Source organism: Loxodonta africana, chromosome 7, assembly GCF_030014295.1.
Source record: "Loxodonta africana isolate mLoxAfr1 chromosome 7, mLoxAfr1.hap2, whole genome shotgun sequence".
NCBI lineage: Eukaryota > Metazoa > Chordata > Mammalia > Proboscidea > Elephantidae > Loxodonta > Loxodonta africana.
The window spans coordinates 86,935,261-86,950,223 of NC_087348.1; the positions used below are offsets into that span (position 1 = coordinate 86,935,261).

General features: G+C 45.8%; 1 protein-coding gene across 4 annotated transcripts in view; it reads right to left on the reverse strand.

Annotated features, from left to right (window-relative positions):
• The window catches only part of XNDC1N (XRCC1 N-terminal domain containing 1, N-terminal like), a 40,156-nt gene that overhangs the window by 12,602 nt on the left and 12,591 nt on the right, over window positions 1-14,963 (reverse strand). For 2 of the 4 annotated variants that reach the window (XM_064288615.1, XM_064288616.1), the window contains 5 exons: window positions 13,999-14,084; window positions 13,575-13,747; window positions 11,497-11,569; window positions 9,242-9,465; window positions 6,007-8,045 (listed from right to left, as the gene is read on the reverse strand). In XM_064288615.1, coding sequence (XP_064144685.1) covers window positions 7,807-8,045; window positions 9,242-9,465; window positions 11,497-11,569; window positions 13,575-13,747; window positions 13,999-14,084 — 795 coding nt within the window. In that variant the 3' untranslated portion in view covers window positions 6,007-7,806. Of the gene's footprint in view, window positions 1-105; window positions 281-2,381; window positions 2,547-3,470; window positions 3,684-5,311; window positions 8,046-9,241; window positions 9,466-9,720; window positions 9,823-11,496; window positions 11,570-13,574; window positions 13,748-13,998; window positions 14,085-14,963 lie in introns of those variants that run through there. The other 2 variants (XM_064288617.1, XR_010322470.1) reach the window with 2 other exon arrangements.

Genomic DNA, 14,963 nt, shown 5'->3' on the forward strand with positions numbered 1-14,963 from the left:
AGGCATCTGCAATGGCAGAGTGCCCTATTGGGGTGTTTATTACAGAGAACAGTGAGGAGTTCCCCCAAAGGAGACTGCCACAAATAAAGGGCCCCACACATGTACCTGTGACCCAAATCATGTGTAGGGAAGTCTCCCAGACACTCTGGCTGCGCCCATGGAAGGTGCTGAGCTGCGTCTCCATGACCAGGGACTCTCCTAGCAGGAAGATGAGGAACCACAGATAGGAGGCGGAGTGCAGCAGAAACTTCAGCACTGGGATCTTTAGCAGGCGGCCCAGCTTGGGTAGAGAAGGAAGAAAGCATGGCTCCTAGAGTCCTGGTCATGTCTCTCCCCCTTCTGGAAGCCCTTCTGGACTGTTTAATCCACATATGACTCTCCCTTTCTCAGATTTACCCACTCATTTATTCAGACATTTATTGACAATGTATATATTAGGCCCTATACTTTATTTGTTTAGACTTTCATATCTATTGCTTCCTTTCCAACTGTATTATTATTTCCATGTTTTAGAAAGGAACTGAGAATCACAGAGGTAAAGTAACTTTACCTTAGGGGTCCCGCAGGCTCCTTAAACTCAACAGAGTTACAAAATAAATTCATTATCTTCTGTCCCAAACTTTTTCCTCCTCCTCCTGTGCTCTCATCTCAGAAAATGACCAAGTTACCCAAGCCAGGCACCTGAGAGGCATCTCTGCATCCTCCCTCACATAACTCTCCACACTCCGAGAGTCTCCCTAACTCCTGGTTCCCCCTCCAATCCATCCTTCATACCACTAGTAGAGAGACCTCTCCAAAATACAAAACCGATGGGGTCACTCACCTCATTAAAATTCTGCAATGGCTTCCCATTGCCCCTGGGATGTAGTCCAAATGTCTTCACATGGATTATGTGGCTCTTAATCTGGCCCTGGCCCTCTCACCAATCGCTGTTTGCACTTAGGTGCTTTTGCAACATGAATTCCTTTCAGTCTCTCTAAGGCTTTACATCCTCTGCCCCCTGGGCCTTCATACATGCTGTTCCTGTTTTCGAGAACCCTTCTCCCTATTCTTTACCTGATTAATCAGAAGAAGGCTTGTGTTTCATTACATCTCTAGTGCTAGGCACAATCTCTGGCTCACAGTAGGGTCTCAAAGAAATATTTGTTGAATGAAGGAATAAAAATATCTGGGTCAACAAGGGCTCGTAAGGAATTTCCAGGATGGGGCGGGGCCTCTTTAAGAGAGTGTAGGGCTGTGTATAAGAGCCCTGGTGGTACAGTGGTTAAGCGCTTGGCTGCTAACTGAAAGCCTCAAGCCATGAGCCACTCCACGGGAGAAAGATGTGATGTGGCAGTCTGCTTCCGTAAAAGATGTACAGCCTCGGAAACCCTATGGGGCAGTTCTACTCTGTCCTACAGTGTTGCCATGAGTCAGAATTGACTTGATGGTAACAGGTGTTTTTTTTGTCCTTTGCTATTTTAATTTTTTAAAAATTTGTATTGTGCTTTAAGTGAAAGTTTACAAACCAAGTCAGTCTCTCATACAAAAACTTACATACACCTTGCTATATACTCCTAGTTACTCTCCCTCTAATGAGACAGCATGCTCCTTCCCTCCACTCTCTATTTTCGTGTCCATTTGGCCAGCCTCTGCCCCCCTCCTTGTTTTTTTTTTAAGGGCTATGTATAGGAACCAATTGTGGTGGAGTCAATTCTGACTGACAGCAACCCTTTAGGAGAGTTGCCCCATAGGGTTTCCAAGGAGCGCCTGGTGGATTCGAACTGCCAACCTTTTGGTTAGCAGCCATAGCACTTAACCACACAGGGTGGCATGGTGGTTAAGAGTTGTGTCTACTAGCCAAAAGGTCAGCAGTTTGAATCCACCAGGCACTCTTTGGAAACCCTGTGGGGCAGTTCTACTCTGTCCTATAGGGCTGCTATGAGTCAGAATCGACTCGACAGCAATAAGTTTGGTTTGGTTTCATTTATGTATAGGATTCCCTGATGGAGCAGTGGTTAAGCATTTGGTTATTAACCAAAAGGTCAGCAGTTCAAATCTACCAGCCACTCCTTGGAAACTCTACGTGGCAGTTCTACTCTGTCCTACAGGATCACTATGAGTTGTAATTACTTGATGGCAATGGGCTTTTTTTTTTTTGGTATAGGATTCAGGCTTTGGAGGCAGGGAGACCTCAGTTTAAATCTTGACTCTGTTATTTACTGCTACCATGGACAAAAGAAGCCCTTGCATTCCCTGTGTTCCATGAAATGGAGGTGTAATAACTACCTTCTAGGGCCACTTCCAGCTATTTAATGGGAACATTTGTAAAATGCCCAGTCCAGGGCCTGGCATAGAACAAGTATTCAATAAATGGCAGTTATCAATCTCATTCTTAGTACCTGGGACTTGGGTGCCAGCCAGTAGCCAAGGCAGAGAAAGGGCATGGTGAGGAAGATGAGGAAAGAGACAAAGAGCTTCCAGATGGTGGTGCTTCCACGCCAGCCAGCCAGGTTCCCACACCAGATGGAGGACAGGACTTGCTGGCAGATGGGGTGTGCTACAAACTAAGCAGAGCAGAGAGGAACACTAGGCAGGGAGGAGACAAGGGTAACACTTGGGTTCATAGCCCTTATTGTCCCACCACAGAGATTGAGCCAGTCTTCCTTCCTCCCTAGGTCAGCCAGCCCAGAAGACTGGTGACTCACTTGCCATGTGACCTTGGGCAGATCCCACCCCTCTAGGCCTTGGTTACTTTCTTTGTGAAGGAGGAAGCTGAACTCAGAGATTTTTCTGGACTTTCCAGACCCCATATTCTTGACTTTCAGTTAGTGTGTGGTGGGTAAAGTTGGGTTCCTTCTTAGAGATGTGGGGCACCAGCCTGAATGGTCTCAAGGAGGAAAGGAACAGGGAAGGGGGGCTTCGTGTCTTAGATGGCACGGCCAGGGAGGCTACCATGCAGGAAGGTTTTTGATTAAGGTACTGGTGGGCTAGGATATCTGAGGATGGGTGAGGAGAATGGGAAGGGGCTGCAGGAGGCTGAAAAGTGGAGCAAGGGGAATATGTCTTTAGCCAGGTGGGCGGGGGGGGGCATCTAATGAGACAGTGACTAATAGAGTCACTTGCTATCTAAGCCCTGAGAGGTTTAGTCTAATCTACTTTCCGTATAGAGATACTGGAGTCTAACAAGGGAAAAGAACCAGCCCAAAGTTAATCAGCAGTTCAGAGGTAGAGTTGAGGCAAGACCTAGATGTTCTAGTTGGAAGGAAGGGTCCTGGTAGGTAATGGGTCTTCTAAGGACTGGTTTAGATTTAAGGTAAGAAGGGAGAGTTGGGGACCCATGGGGTCAAAAGCCTAGATAGAAGGGTGCTCAGAATCAAGGTTTAAGAATGGTCTTGAGTGTAGGAAAAGGACTTAGGGTGGAGAATACCTAGAAGCAGCAGGACAAGGGATCAGGGCAGGGAGGGGGAGATGGTTAGGGCCCAGCTGACCCGCTTCTGGTTGTAGTTGACGGCCAGTCGCAGCCTTGCCAGGTTGGGGATGCCCTCCTCAAATGCCTGGCCCAGGCCCTCAGCCTCGGGCTCAGTCTTGCTGTCTTCGCCCAGGTCATTGAGCACCGCAGTGACCTCGCTCTGGTTCCGGCACATGCCCAGCAGCTCAAAGCCGTAGTCCTGGCTCAGCGACTCCAGGGCAATGTACTCAGGCTGTAGGGAAGCACACCTGTGTGCACCTGCTCCCTGTAGACCCAGCCCAATTAAATCAACCAAATACAGTGGGCCCAGGACTGGGTCTTGCCTTTGGGCCACCTCTTCCCTACATTTGGTGTTACCCTGGGTCATCGATTCCTTTTTTCTTGGCCACTTCACACCTGTCTTCTTGCTATGAGGTACCTCCTGTCACCTTTGCTTATCTGACGCTACCTTTGCCTATCACCAAGTCATTCCAACCCCAAACCCGGTCACTTTTGGCCATCCTTTGTATGTCCCTTTCCTAATTCCTATTTCCTGCCCCACTTGCACCTTGTATATGCCTTTCCTAATCCCTATTTCTTACTTCTTATACTTTTTGTGTTCTCATTTAATTTCTTCTGAGTCCCTACCTTATATGAGATCCCATGCTGGCAGTTTTAGGAGATGCAGAAATCAATATGATGGCTCTTGCCTCCACTTTACCCATTCCATTGTTTTTAAATGGAGCCCGTACCCCAGAAAGAATCCAGGCTAAGATTTCAGGAGGCTAGGTCTGAGTCCCAGCAACGTCCCTTAGCTGGTATAACACTGTCCCTTACTTCCTTGCTTATGAAGTGGGGATGATAATTCCTGCTATGCCTCCCTCTGTGGGCTGCTGTGAGAATGCAGGGGTATTACACCTGTGGAAGTCCTTTAGAAAAGACTCCCCTTTTCTGATACCTGTGAAGTAGAGGCTTTTCATTGTTCTATTCTGCCACAGCCCAGGGTGCGGAGCAACATGTTCCTTCCTCAGCTCATATGGCATAGCTACATCCTGCCCTAGGTCTCCATTTTGACTTCCTTGTCTGTTTTCCCACCTAACAGTAATCTTGAGGACAGGGACCAAGTCTGCTTGGCACAGAGGCTGTGTCAGTGGATGAGTGAACTGAACAGGAATGGTGGTATTCAAGGCCCCTGACCAGTCCCTGCCTCCAGGCCTCCATTGGCTCCCCCTCATTGATTCTGTCCTACACAGGGTCTCCCCTGTACTCATCATGTGTCTACTTTTGCTTGGACTGCATCCCTACCCATGTACCCTCCTTGCTCCTCTTCACCCGTGTTGAACTACCCATTTCTGCAGCTAAGCCTAATCCTGTTTCTTTCATGGAGTTTCCCTCAACACAACAGCTATAGCTTTGCTGGCCTGTTCTTAGGGCTTTGGAAGCCCTGTTAGCAATATGTACTGAGAAAATGAAGTTGAGTGTTCTGGGAAGGTCTTGTTCCCCCTCAGCCCTCTCCCTGCTTGAGAGCCCCATCCTCTGGTCCCTTTGATTGATCCCCAACACACAATGCTCTAGGTGGGAACACACAGCAGATACTGAGAAAAGGTATGAATGTCATCTCTAAGTCTGTCCAGTTGACTTTCAATCTATAAGTCTATGTTCTCTCCTCCCTCAGACCCAGGGCACTTCCAGGGTGGGGCTTGAGCCACCACAAGACTAAGTGCCCCTACAGGGGCTGTTTTCTGCCATTAGAATGAAAGCCCCCGCATGGCCTCATCTTCTTTCTGTTGTTTCCTACTTCTCAAAATACCTACCACAGGCCCAACCAGGCCTGGTAGAACATACATGGGGGCACAGGAGTCAGAAGTATGAGGAACCAACCTTAAACTCTGGCTCCTTGCGGGCAAGGCGCCTGAGCTCACGGCTGAGCTGGAAGGCAGCCAGCATGGCATCCTCACTGGCCAGTGAGAGGTGTGCCCTGCTGGCAATACCACGGTAGGTGTTGATGCGTGACAGGGAGAACTTCAGCAAGTCATAGCGGCGGGCGTTGCTGCACTCGAGGCAGGCACAGGAGACTGGGTGGGGCCGGGCGATGGTGTGGCCCTGATCCATGAGCAGCTGTGCAATCTCATACAGGTCTTTCTGGCAGGCCAGGGTGAGTGGAGTGACACCAGGCGCAAAGCGGGAACCATCGATTGATGAGTCGAAGAAAGCCAGTGAGAAAGATCTAGTGTCTACTTTGCGGCCCTTCTCCCGATCCAACCGGGCCAGCAGGCGACGCACCACTGCTGGCTGGTTTGTATCCACTGCCACTAGCAGTGCTTCATGGATCTGCCTGAAGTCAAACTTGACATTGGCCAAAAGCACATCAGTGATGGCCTCATGGCCCAGGCGGATGGTCAGGTTGAGAGCTTCCCTCCAGGAGCGGTCCTCGGACTCCTCCACATTCCTCAGGGGCCCACTGCCACCTGTGCCCTCCAACCCTGATTCCAGCAGCTGCTGCACAAAGCCTAGCCGCCCCTCCTGGATGGCACCCAGGAGTGGAGGTGGGAACTTCAGCTTTTTGTTCATGATCTCAGACCAGTAAGGCTGTGGCTGAATGAAGGAGTGGAGAGGGTAAAGCCCCAAATCTCTAAGCCCCTTTGCTTTGGGGCCCCCTTCACCCTCCCACTCTCAAACCTTTAACCCTTGACACCCAGCTCACCATATTACTTGTCCCAAACACATAAGATTTTTATTTACCGTTTGAGTGTGTGGATTCTCGGGCTACGAGTGTCAGGACTGGGTGTGACTGGGGCCCCTTCCTCAGTACAACTTCCACTCCTCACAGGAACCCGCACAGACACAATGGGGCCCAACGTGGGCAGGACAGGTGGAGCTGGGCTAGGAGCTTGATGCCATTTGCAGGCACACAGATCTATCCAGGACCCAGCTCCCACCTTGCTGACTTCATCCCCCATCTGCTCATGCCTCCAGAAATCCCAGGGCATCTCCAACACTAAGCCCAGATGTGTTCACACAAGACGGTCTCTGAACTGGGCTTTTCTCAAGCCCTTCAGCACTGACCAGGCCTCCTAGTAGGGTCCCAAAATGTTTCCCCTTCACCAAACCCCCTTAGCTCTGCCCTCTTCTGCTCTGGGGGACATTTCTCCACTCATTGCTGCCAGGCCCAGCTCCATCCTCACTGCTCTTCTCTTCTGGGCCCCGATTCAGGGTTGTAGGGGCTCTTCTACCCATTAAGAGATGCCCACCACATGCCTGGCAGGTAGGACGTCCCTGCTGCCTCTCTGGGCCAAACTACTGTCTCATTCACCGCCAGAAATGGGACCAGGATGGGGGAAGTTGGGGGAGAAGGCCTCTTACCTTGAGGGGGTCCATGGCTGCACCCACCTACGCTGGCACAGATCAAAGGACTGAACTCCTGCTGTCTGCTCCCCTGATGGTGCCTGGCATCCTCTATCCTACCCACTTAAAACCCCACCCTGGGCCCTCCCTTTGCCAGGACCAGCTGCTCCCCCTCTGCCCTGTACCCTGGGGACCAGGGGAGCTGGTGTTAGTGTCATACAGTGAAATCTCCTGGGAAAAAGGAGAGAGGTCATAGCTGCACAAAGAAGGTGGGAATAGAATTTAGAGTGTTGTTGCTAGAGAGGACTCAGAGACCCTCTAGTCCTCTAGACCTCATTGAACAGATGGGGAACGGCATTTGCCCAAGGTTTCACAGCCAGGCCTAGAACCATTCTCAGTCGTTAACCCATCTAGTCCCTATGATAGCTCTGTGAGCAGGAGGCATGGGGATTTTCTCTCTGTTACTGAGGGTTAACTCTGGGCCCAAGGTAAGTAAATGTGTAAAGTTCACACAGCAGCACTATTACCTGATCATAGGATGGAAACCCAAAAAGGATACTGACAGTTAAGTTCATGAGATGCTGGAATGCCAGTCTACTGCTCAAAACCACTCTCACCTTCCCAGTACACCACAGGCTCTTATCTGTTAGGTAGTTTTTCTCTTCACTGGGCCTTAGTTTTCCTTTCAGGAAAATCAGCATGAGATTGTGCTTCCCTCACAGAGGGGAAGAAGTTCTGGGTTGTGTTCCAAAGCCGTAGAGAGATCACTAATCCTACCCCAGAAGTTCCAAGGGGGAAAAAGACAGCGCTTCCCTTGGGAGAAGCGGGTGTCATGGCGACAGAAGCCTTGACAACTGGGAGTGGGGAGTAAGCTGGGCCCAGAAGTGCCTTCAGACAGACTCCTGAGGGAATGGATGTAGTGAAGGATGGAGAGAGGCTAGGCTTCATCAGTCCTTCCCAGCTGTCAAGCGATCCCCATCCTTAGTCACACCAGCATAGGGATGGTGGGCAAAACCACAGGTCCTCATGGCTTATGCCTGAGGGAGGTCCCCACACGTGCTGGCATGTTCTTCCACTTCTCCTGCTGAGAACCGGAACTGGCAGATAGGGCACTGGACCCAGGAAATGGGTGGCGGTGAGCTCTCTGGGGAGGAAACCCACACTACAGACTGGGATGAAGATGGTGATGAACAGGGAGAGGCTGGATGAGCTGGGAAGGTCTCTCCACAAGTGGCAGCGTGCAGGGGGAGAATCTCAATGGCAAAGGAGCCTAAGAGGGAGAGAAAGAAGGAGGTAAGCAAAATGTACACACTCCTCGCAGAATGCCATCCCAAGCAGTTTGAGGGAGCATCTGCTGTCAAAATGCAGGAAATTTATCACCATTCAGTATTCTACATCTGAGAGACACTATCTAGTCCTGTATCTACCAAACATTTACTGAGTGTTTACTACGTGCCCAATACTGTGCTCAGAGCTGAGGATATAAACCCAGGCTTGCCTTATGGAATGTAGAGTCTAGTGGTGAAGATAAGCCATGAACACACATGACAATGGCACAGAACAGAAAGCGAGGAGTGTTAAACCTAAGGGAATCAGAGAAGGCTGCAGGCGCTCAGGAGGGAGAGAACCTCAGATCAGACAAGGCTTGGCAAATGAATACCATCTGAGCAGAGACTTAGAAAATAAGTAGATCCTGATCAAAAGGGAGAAAGTGCAGAACAGAATTTCAAATTATCATGAAATTCAGACTTTCTGGATCCACGAAGGCTGGATGAACCCCTGAAACTACTGCCTTGAGATAATCTTTAACACCTAAACCAAAAATATCCCCTGAAGTCTTCTTAAAACCAAACAATAACTTAACTAGTAAAGAATACTTGCCTTAAGCATTGTGCTCTTTTAAGGTCTGTCTATACGGGATCAGCGTGACAACAGTAACTTGAAAGATTACGTAAGAAACTCAGCGGGCAGCGAGTTTATGTTAATGGGGGAGGAACAACTTGGAAAAGGAGGGTGAGAATGGCTGCACAACTCAAAGAATGCACAATTCAAATGTCGCTGTTGAATTGGTGCATGTTCTGCTGTGTATATTCTCAACAACAAAAATAAATTATATTTAAAAAGAAAATAAGTAGAATTTGGACATGAAAGACAAGGTCATGACAGAAATTCTAGGCCCTCTCTAGTATTACTTTATATTGTATTGTTTTATGCTTCTCCTGAAGGCAGGGCCCATGTCCCTTCCTCAGCTTAGTGAACATAACCTGAGCAGGTGCTCAATATAGGCTTGTCCTGAATTATAGTTGGTTACAAGTACAGACACATACCTGGGTATTACAGAGAAGACACAGGCCAGGAGTACAAATCCAAATGTTCCTTGACAATATTCACAGAGCTTCTAGTTCTCCCTCAAGGGATGCCTAATGGCCCCCTAACAACCCTGTGTGCCCAAGCCCAGGAGCTTACCAGCACAAATGGGGCATTGTCCACTATCCTGGACATCATTGCTTTGGGTTTGGAGTTGATGTTGTCGCCTCTGTCCATTGCTTTGGGTTTGCGGTTGGTGTTGTCGCCTCTGTCCATTGCTTTGGGTTTGGGGTTGGTGTTGTCGCCTCTGTCCATTGCTTTGGGTTTGGGGTTGATGTTGTCGTGCTGTCCCTCTCCCGTCTGGCCGAGAGTTAGACAGAAATCTGAGAAAGTACAGTTAAAGACCAGATATTAGCAAGAGGTAGTATCACCAGTCACAAGAGGTGATGGAACCTAAAATTAGGGCAAAAAGAATGTAAAATAGTTGATATGCAGCCTGATGCCCCTGGGTTGGAGTCCTAGCATTCTCAATGCACCAGACTTGAGGGATGTCATTTAATCTTTGAACATCTGAGAAGAGAGCTTCTATTACTGCTCTAAGAATCTTATTTTTTTTAATTGAGATACAATTCACATACCATAAAATTTACTCCTTTGAAGTTTACTGTTCAGTGGTTTCCAGTATACTCATAGAGTTGTGTAACCATCACCAATATCCAATTCCAGAACATTTTCATCACCTCAGAGAGAAACTTCATACCATTAGCAATTACTGCCCATTCCTCTCTCCCCCCAGCCGCTGGCAACCATTAATTTACTTTCTGTCTCCATGGATTTACATATTCCGGACTTTTATGAATGAAATTATATATTATGTGGTGTTTGTGACTGGCTTCTTTCACTCAGTATGTTTTCAAGGTTCATCCATGTTGTGGCATGTAACATATTTCATTCCTTTTTATGGCAAAATAATATTACATCGTATGGATAGACCATATTTTGGTAATCTATTCATGAGCTGATGCACATTTGGGCTGTTTCTACTTTTTAGCTATTATAAATAATGTTTTTGAGATTTCTTAGGATTTCTACATTCATCATCATAGCATCTGTGAATTAAAATAGTTTTACTCTTTGCTCTCCAACTTGGATGCCTTTTATTTCTTTTTCCTAATTGTCCTAGCTAGAACCTCCAGTAAATGTTGAATAGACATGGTGAGAGTGGATATCCTTGTCTTATTCCTGGTTTAGGGGGAAGCCTTCAGTCTTTCACCATTAAGTATGACGTTAGTGTATGTTTTTTTTGTTGATACCCTTTATCAGTTTGAGGAAGTTTCCTCTTATTCTTAGTTTGTTGTTTTTATCATGAAAAGTGTTAGACTTTGTCAACTGCTTTTTTGTATCTGTTATTTGTTGAAATGATCATGTGGCTTTTGTCCTTTATTCCAATAATGTGGTGTATTACATTGATTGATTTTCACTTGTTGAACCAATCTTGTACTCCTGGGATAAATATGCCCTGCTCTCATTACTGCTTTCCTTTCAGAATGTCTGAACTGACCCCCAGGCAAAGCAGAAATAACTTGGTATTTCAGAAACTAACACAAGGAAGAGGGTATCAGGAATTCACTGAATTTCTTAATAAACAGGTCAGATCATCTAAGGCTGGCCATAGAGCCATAGATTATCTAAGCTTGGCTATTTGGGAAAAGCATGGGAGTTGGCCCTCACATCTCCAGTTTTAGCCCCCTTCCAAAAAACTCACCTTCAATTTCAATTAATAACAGTTATTAAGCAACAAATTTTAATGAGTACCTACTGTATACCAAAAAAAAAATAAGGCATGCTTTTTTATTACTGCTGCCACCCCCTTGGGGATACTACTTCAGGGATAACAATTAAGGACTTTGCTTAATGTAAGGAATGGTGATGTCTGAGGATAGGAGAGGAAAGTGTTATCTCAAGGTAAATTCCCTAGAAACACCACAAACCAAACAGAACAGTCAGGTGCTACCTAGTATACAAACTCTCTTCCTTCAATATCTGTTCCCTATGTCACAGCCGAGATCAGGATGTAATGCCTAAATCAGATTTTATTAAAGATCCAGAATGACACAAAGGTGAATAAACACACAGGATGATGTGGAACTAGGTAACACAGCTAATGAGACACAAAGTATTCATCTTCAGATTCTGGTTCACTACAGGGCTGTCTCCTTGCCTAGCTCCCAGCCTGACAACATGTGGAAGGCGGTACCTTTTCTCCATTACCCTCTAGGTCCAGACCAAGAGATCAAGACCTAGACACAAAGGTATTTTCTGACCTAACTGAAGCAAGAGTGCAAGAAGGACAGCTGCAGGAGGGCAATATGGTTTGGGGAGTTGATTTGGGTTTTTTTGGTTGACTGACTTACCTTCGGTCCTGGACCTTCCGTCTCTTCGTCCTGCCCATGTCATTCTCTGAGTTTTGCTCCTCTGGTCTGGGCTCTGTGTTAGAAATAAACATTTCAAATCTAGCTCATTAACAAAATTCTTCACCTATGCTGTTCCTTCCACCAGGAATATACTTTCTATCCTCTTTGCCTGGTTAATTTTTTCTCATTCTTCCACTCTTAGATGAAATGCTAATTCCTATGAGGCACTTTCCCTGAATTTTCTCATCTAAATTTCATCATTATATTGAATGAAGCATATTGGCTTTTCCTTCAAAGCACTTATCACGTTTTAAGTTTTAGATTTTTTTGTGTAACATGGACACATGTTCCTGTTAGGGTAGGGGCATTGCTATTTTATTCACTGTGGCATCCCCAGCTCCTAACACAGAGCCTGGCACGTGAGAGATGCTCAATATCTGTCAAATGAGTGATAACAAAATCCACCAACAACCACTTGTCTAGTTATTCAGAATTTACAAACATTTTGTACAGCATTTAATGTTTTTCAAAGTGCTTCATAGCTCTAATGTCCAGGCCATAGTAGGTGCCCCTGAAAAAGTTAGTTCCCTTCCACTTTCCTTCTCTTAAAATATAGTAAACAATATCTTTCCCTGTGCGGTAGGCAGCTTCTGAAATTAGTACCATTGGTTCCTGCTACCTCGTAAATCCTTGCCCTCGAGTGTGGCCAGGACCTAGTAACTTGTTTCTAATGAATATCCCTTGCTGGCGAGTTGATTACTACTCACAGTGACTCTAGAGGACAGAGTAGAACTGCTCCATAGGGTTTCCAAGGAGCAGCTGGTGGATTCAAACTGCCGACCTTTTGGTTAGCAGCTGAACTCTTTAACCACTGCGCCAAATAGCATATGGCAAAAGTGATGGATGTCAATTCTGTGATTAGGTAACAAAAGACTGCGACTTCCGTCTTGCTAGTACTGTCTAGCTTGCTGGCACCGTCTTGCCCTCTTGCTTGCTCACTCCGATGGAGCAAGCTGACACACTGTAAGATTCTCTTTGGGGAGGCTCTCATGGTAAAGGAACTGATGGAAGCCTTAGTCCAACAGTCCACATGGAGTGAAATCCTACCAAGAACCCTGTGGGTGAGGTAGGAAGTAGACCCTCCCCAGGTGAGCCTTGAGATGACTGCAGTCTTGTGACAGACCCAGAACCAGGACCCAGCTCAGTTGTGCTTAGATTCTTAAACTTCAGAAACTATGTAATAATAAATATTGTTTTAAGCCACTAAGTTTTGGGGTAATTTGTTTCATAGTAATAAATAACCCATATACCTTATTTCTAGAGTATGTGATATACTCATTATATTACTAATTTCTTTAGGTCTTTGAAAGAACAGATAAACCATTTCCTTTCTTAAATTTTTTCCAATGAAACAATAAACCATTCTGTTTTTTACTTTTCATTGAGAACCCTACGTGTTTCCTCCTTCTTGCTATACAGAATAGTAAAGAGAACAAGAGCTTTTGGGTTCTAATCCTGGCTGTGTGACTCAGGATATTTTGCCTCCCTGAATCTCAGATTCTTCTGTAAAATGAAAGTAAGATATCTCCTGCATACATTTATTGTGAACATTAAGTAAGTAAAGTTAGTGAAAGTGCCCAGTAATGCCTTATGCAAAGTAGGAACTTGGAAATGTTTTTTCCTCCTTTCTTCCTCTGTGATAAAACCACACTATCCCCCTACCTTATTTCCCCACTGAGCGACATACACAGACCACCACCCTGGCTTACTCATCCTTCTGAGATAATCATAGACAACCGATTCTTTAAGAGGCCTTGATACCACTTAGTGTTAAGTCTTTTACTTTGAAGATGAAGGAATTGAAGCACAAAAAGATAAAGATTTCTGATTTCTAGACTAATGTTCTTTCAATTACTATACAGTATTTGGTTTTTCTTACTGAAACTAGACACTGACAATCCTGTTTTTTCACACATGGAATCCCATTTGTGAGCCATCCCTTTATAGCAGTGGTGGATTCAGGGAGGAGGGGGCCTGCTACGGAGAGTACGGAGTCAAAGGTAGGTCATGGGCCTCACCTGAGCTATCAGGATGACTGTGACTTTGCTCTGTGTGGTTGTTCCTTGGGTCTGCCACACTGGCTGGCTGCACCCTGCGGGCAGCTGAAAGCACCATGCGGGCTGAACGCCCCAGAGTTCCTGGCTGCAGCTGCTTTAGAACATTCTTGAGCTCTGAAATTTCCTTTGTGCTCCTGTGGGAAAATACAGACTGCTTGGTTTAACTCAGAACAGAGGCCTTACCCAGGTCACCCTTCTGCTCACCCAGGTCCATGATATCTAACCAAAAAAAAAAAAAAAGGCCAGTTTGATATATAGATAAGACCAGGTTTAGAGTTTGAGATTAACTGGGCTTGTGTGCCTGTGAGAGACTTGGTGGCATTATTCTTTCAGGAAAAAGAGCTGTGAAGTGGCTGGGAGAACTCCACTCAAGGCAGCTACGTACTTCTGGGGATCTGGGAAGAAGGTCCTCCGGATGGAAGGATTAGCCAGCCAGGGGCTAGAAGCAGACTCCTGAGCATCAGAAGACTCCTGAGAAGAAAATGGAGAAATAAGAAACACAGAGCTTCACCACCAGGGGACACTGCCATCTAGTGCCAGGGCCTTCTCCCAAGCCTGAGGAACTTGGCTTAATGAGTGTGAATGTATCTGTAGTAACTTCCATCTGCATGTTTGCTTGTGTGTGCGCATGTTCTCGAGTTCTCCTCCAGCTCTAAGATCTGCGGTTCTATGATTTTCGGGTATGTAGCTCCCCAGTAATACGTGTTTTGTCATGTTCCTGAAAGCTCCCAGGTAAGAGACTATGCACTGTTGGGAAAAACAGGGCTGTGGGGGCGGATGGGTAAACTTTTGGAAGTACACACATATATTTGTGTGTGTTTACATTTGTACATACATAAAATTGATTCACATAGGAACAAAATTCAAATCATTCATCTCTTTATATACCTTCAAAAGAAAAAAATCATACATATATATTTTTTCATATAGATAAATAGCTTTATTTTGAACTATTTGGGGACATTTTCAACATTTCCTTCTAAATACCATTTAATAATACTGTTTAATTTTCAGTATGATTTTATTTTGTGAATAATTCTGTTCACCTACTACTAAAAGCCTACCAATTTTAACCCCCATTTCTAGCCACCTATAAAAACAGATGTGTACGTATGTATGTATACAGATATGACATGTATTTTTCTAGCATTAACTGCTACGTCTAAAATCACAGGCACCTGTAAACCTCTCTACTTCTAGCTCCAGAAATGTTTCTGGGCAACTATCTCTTAAGAGATCATCTCTATAGAGATCTTATTTGTATGGTATGCTACTGTTTTCTTAATTCCTCGTCAAAATTCAATTTATCTATGACTATTTCTTTTTTAAAATTTTTCCAAACTTCCTTTT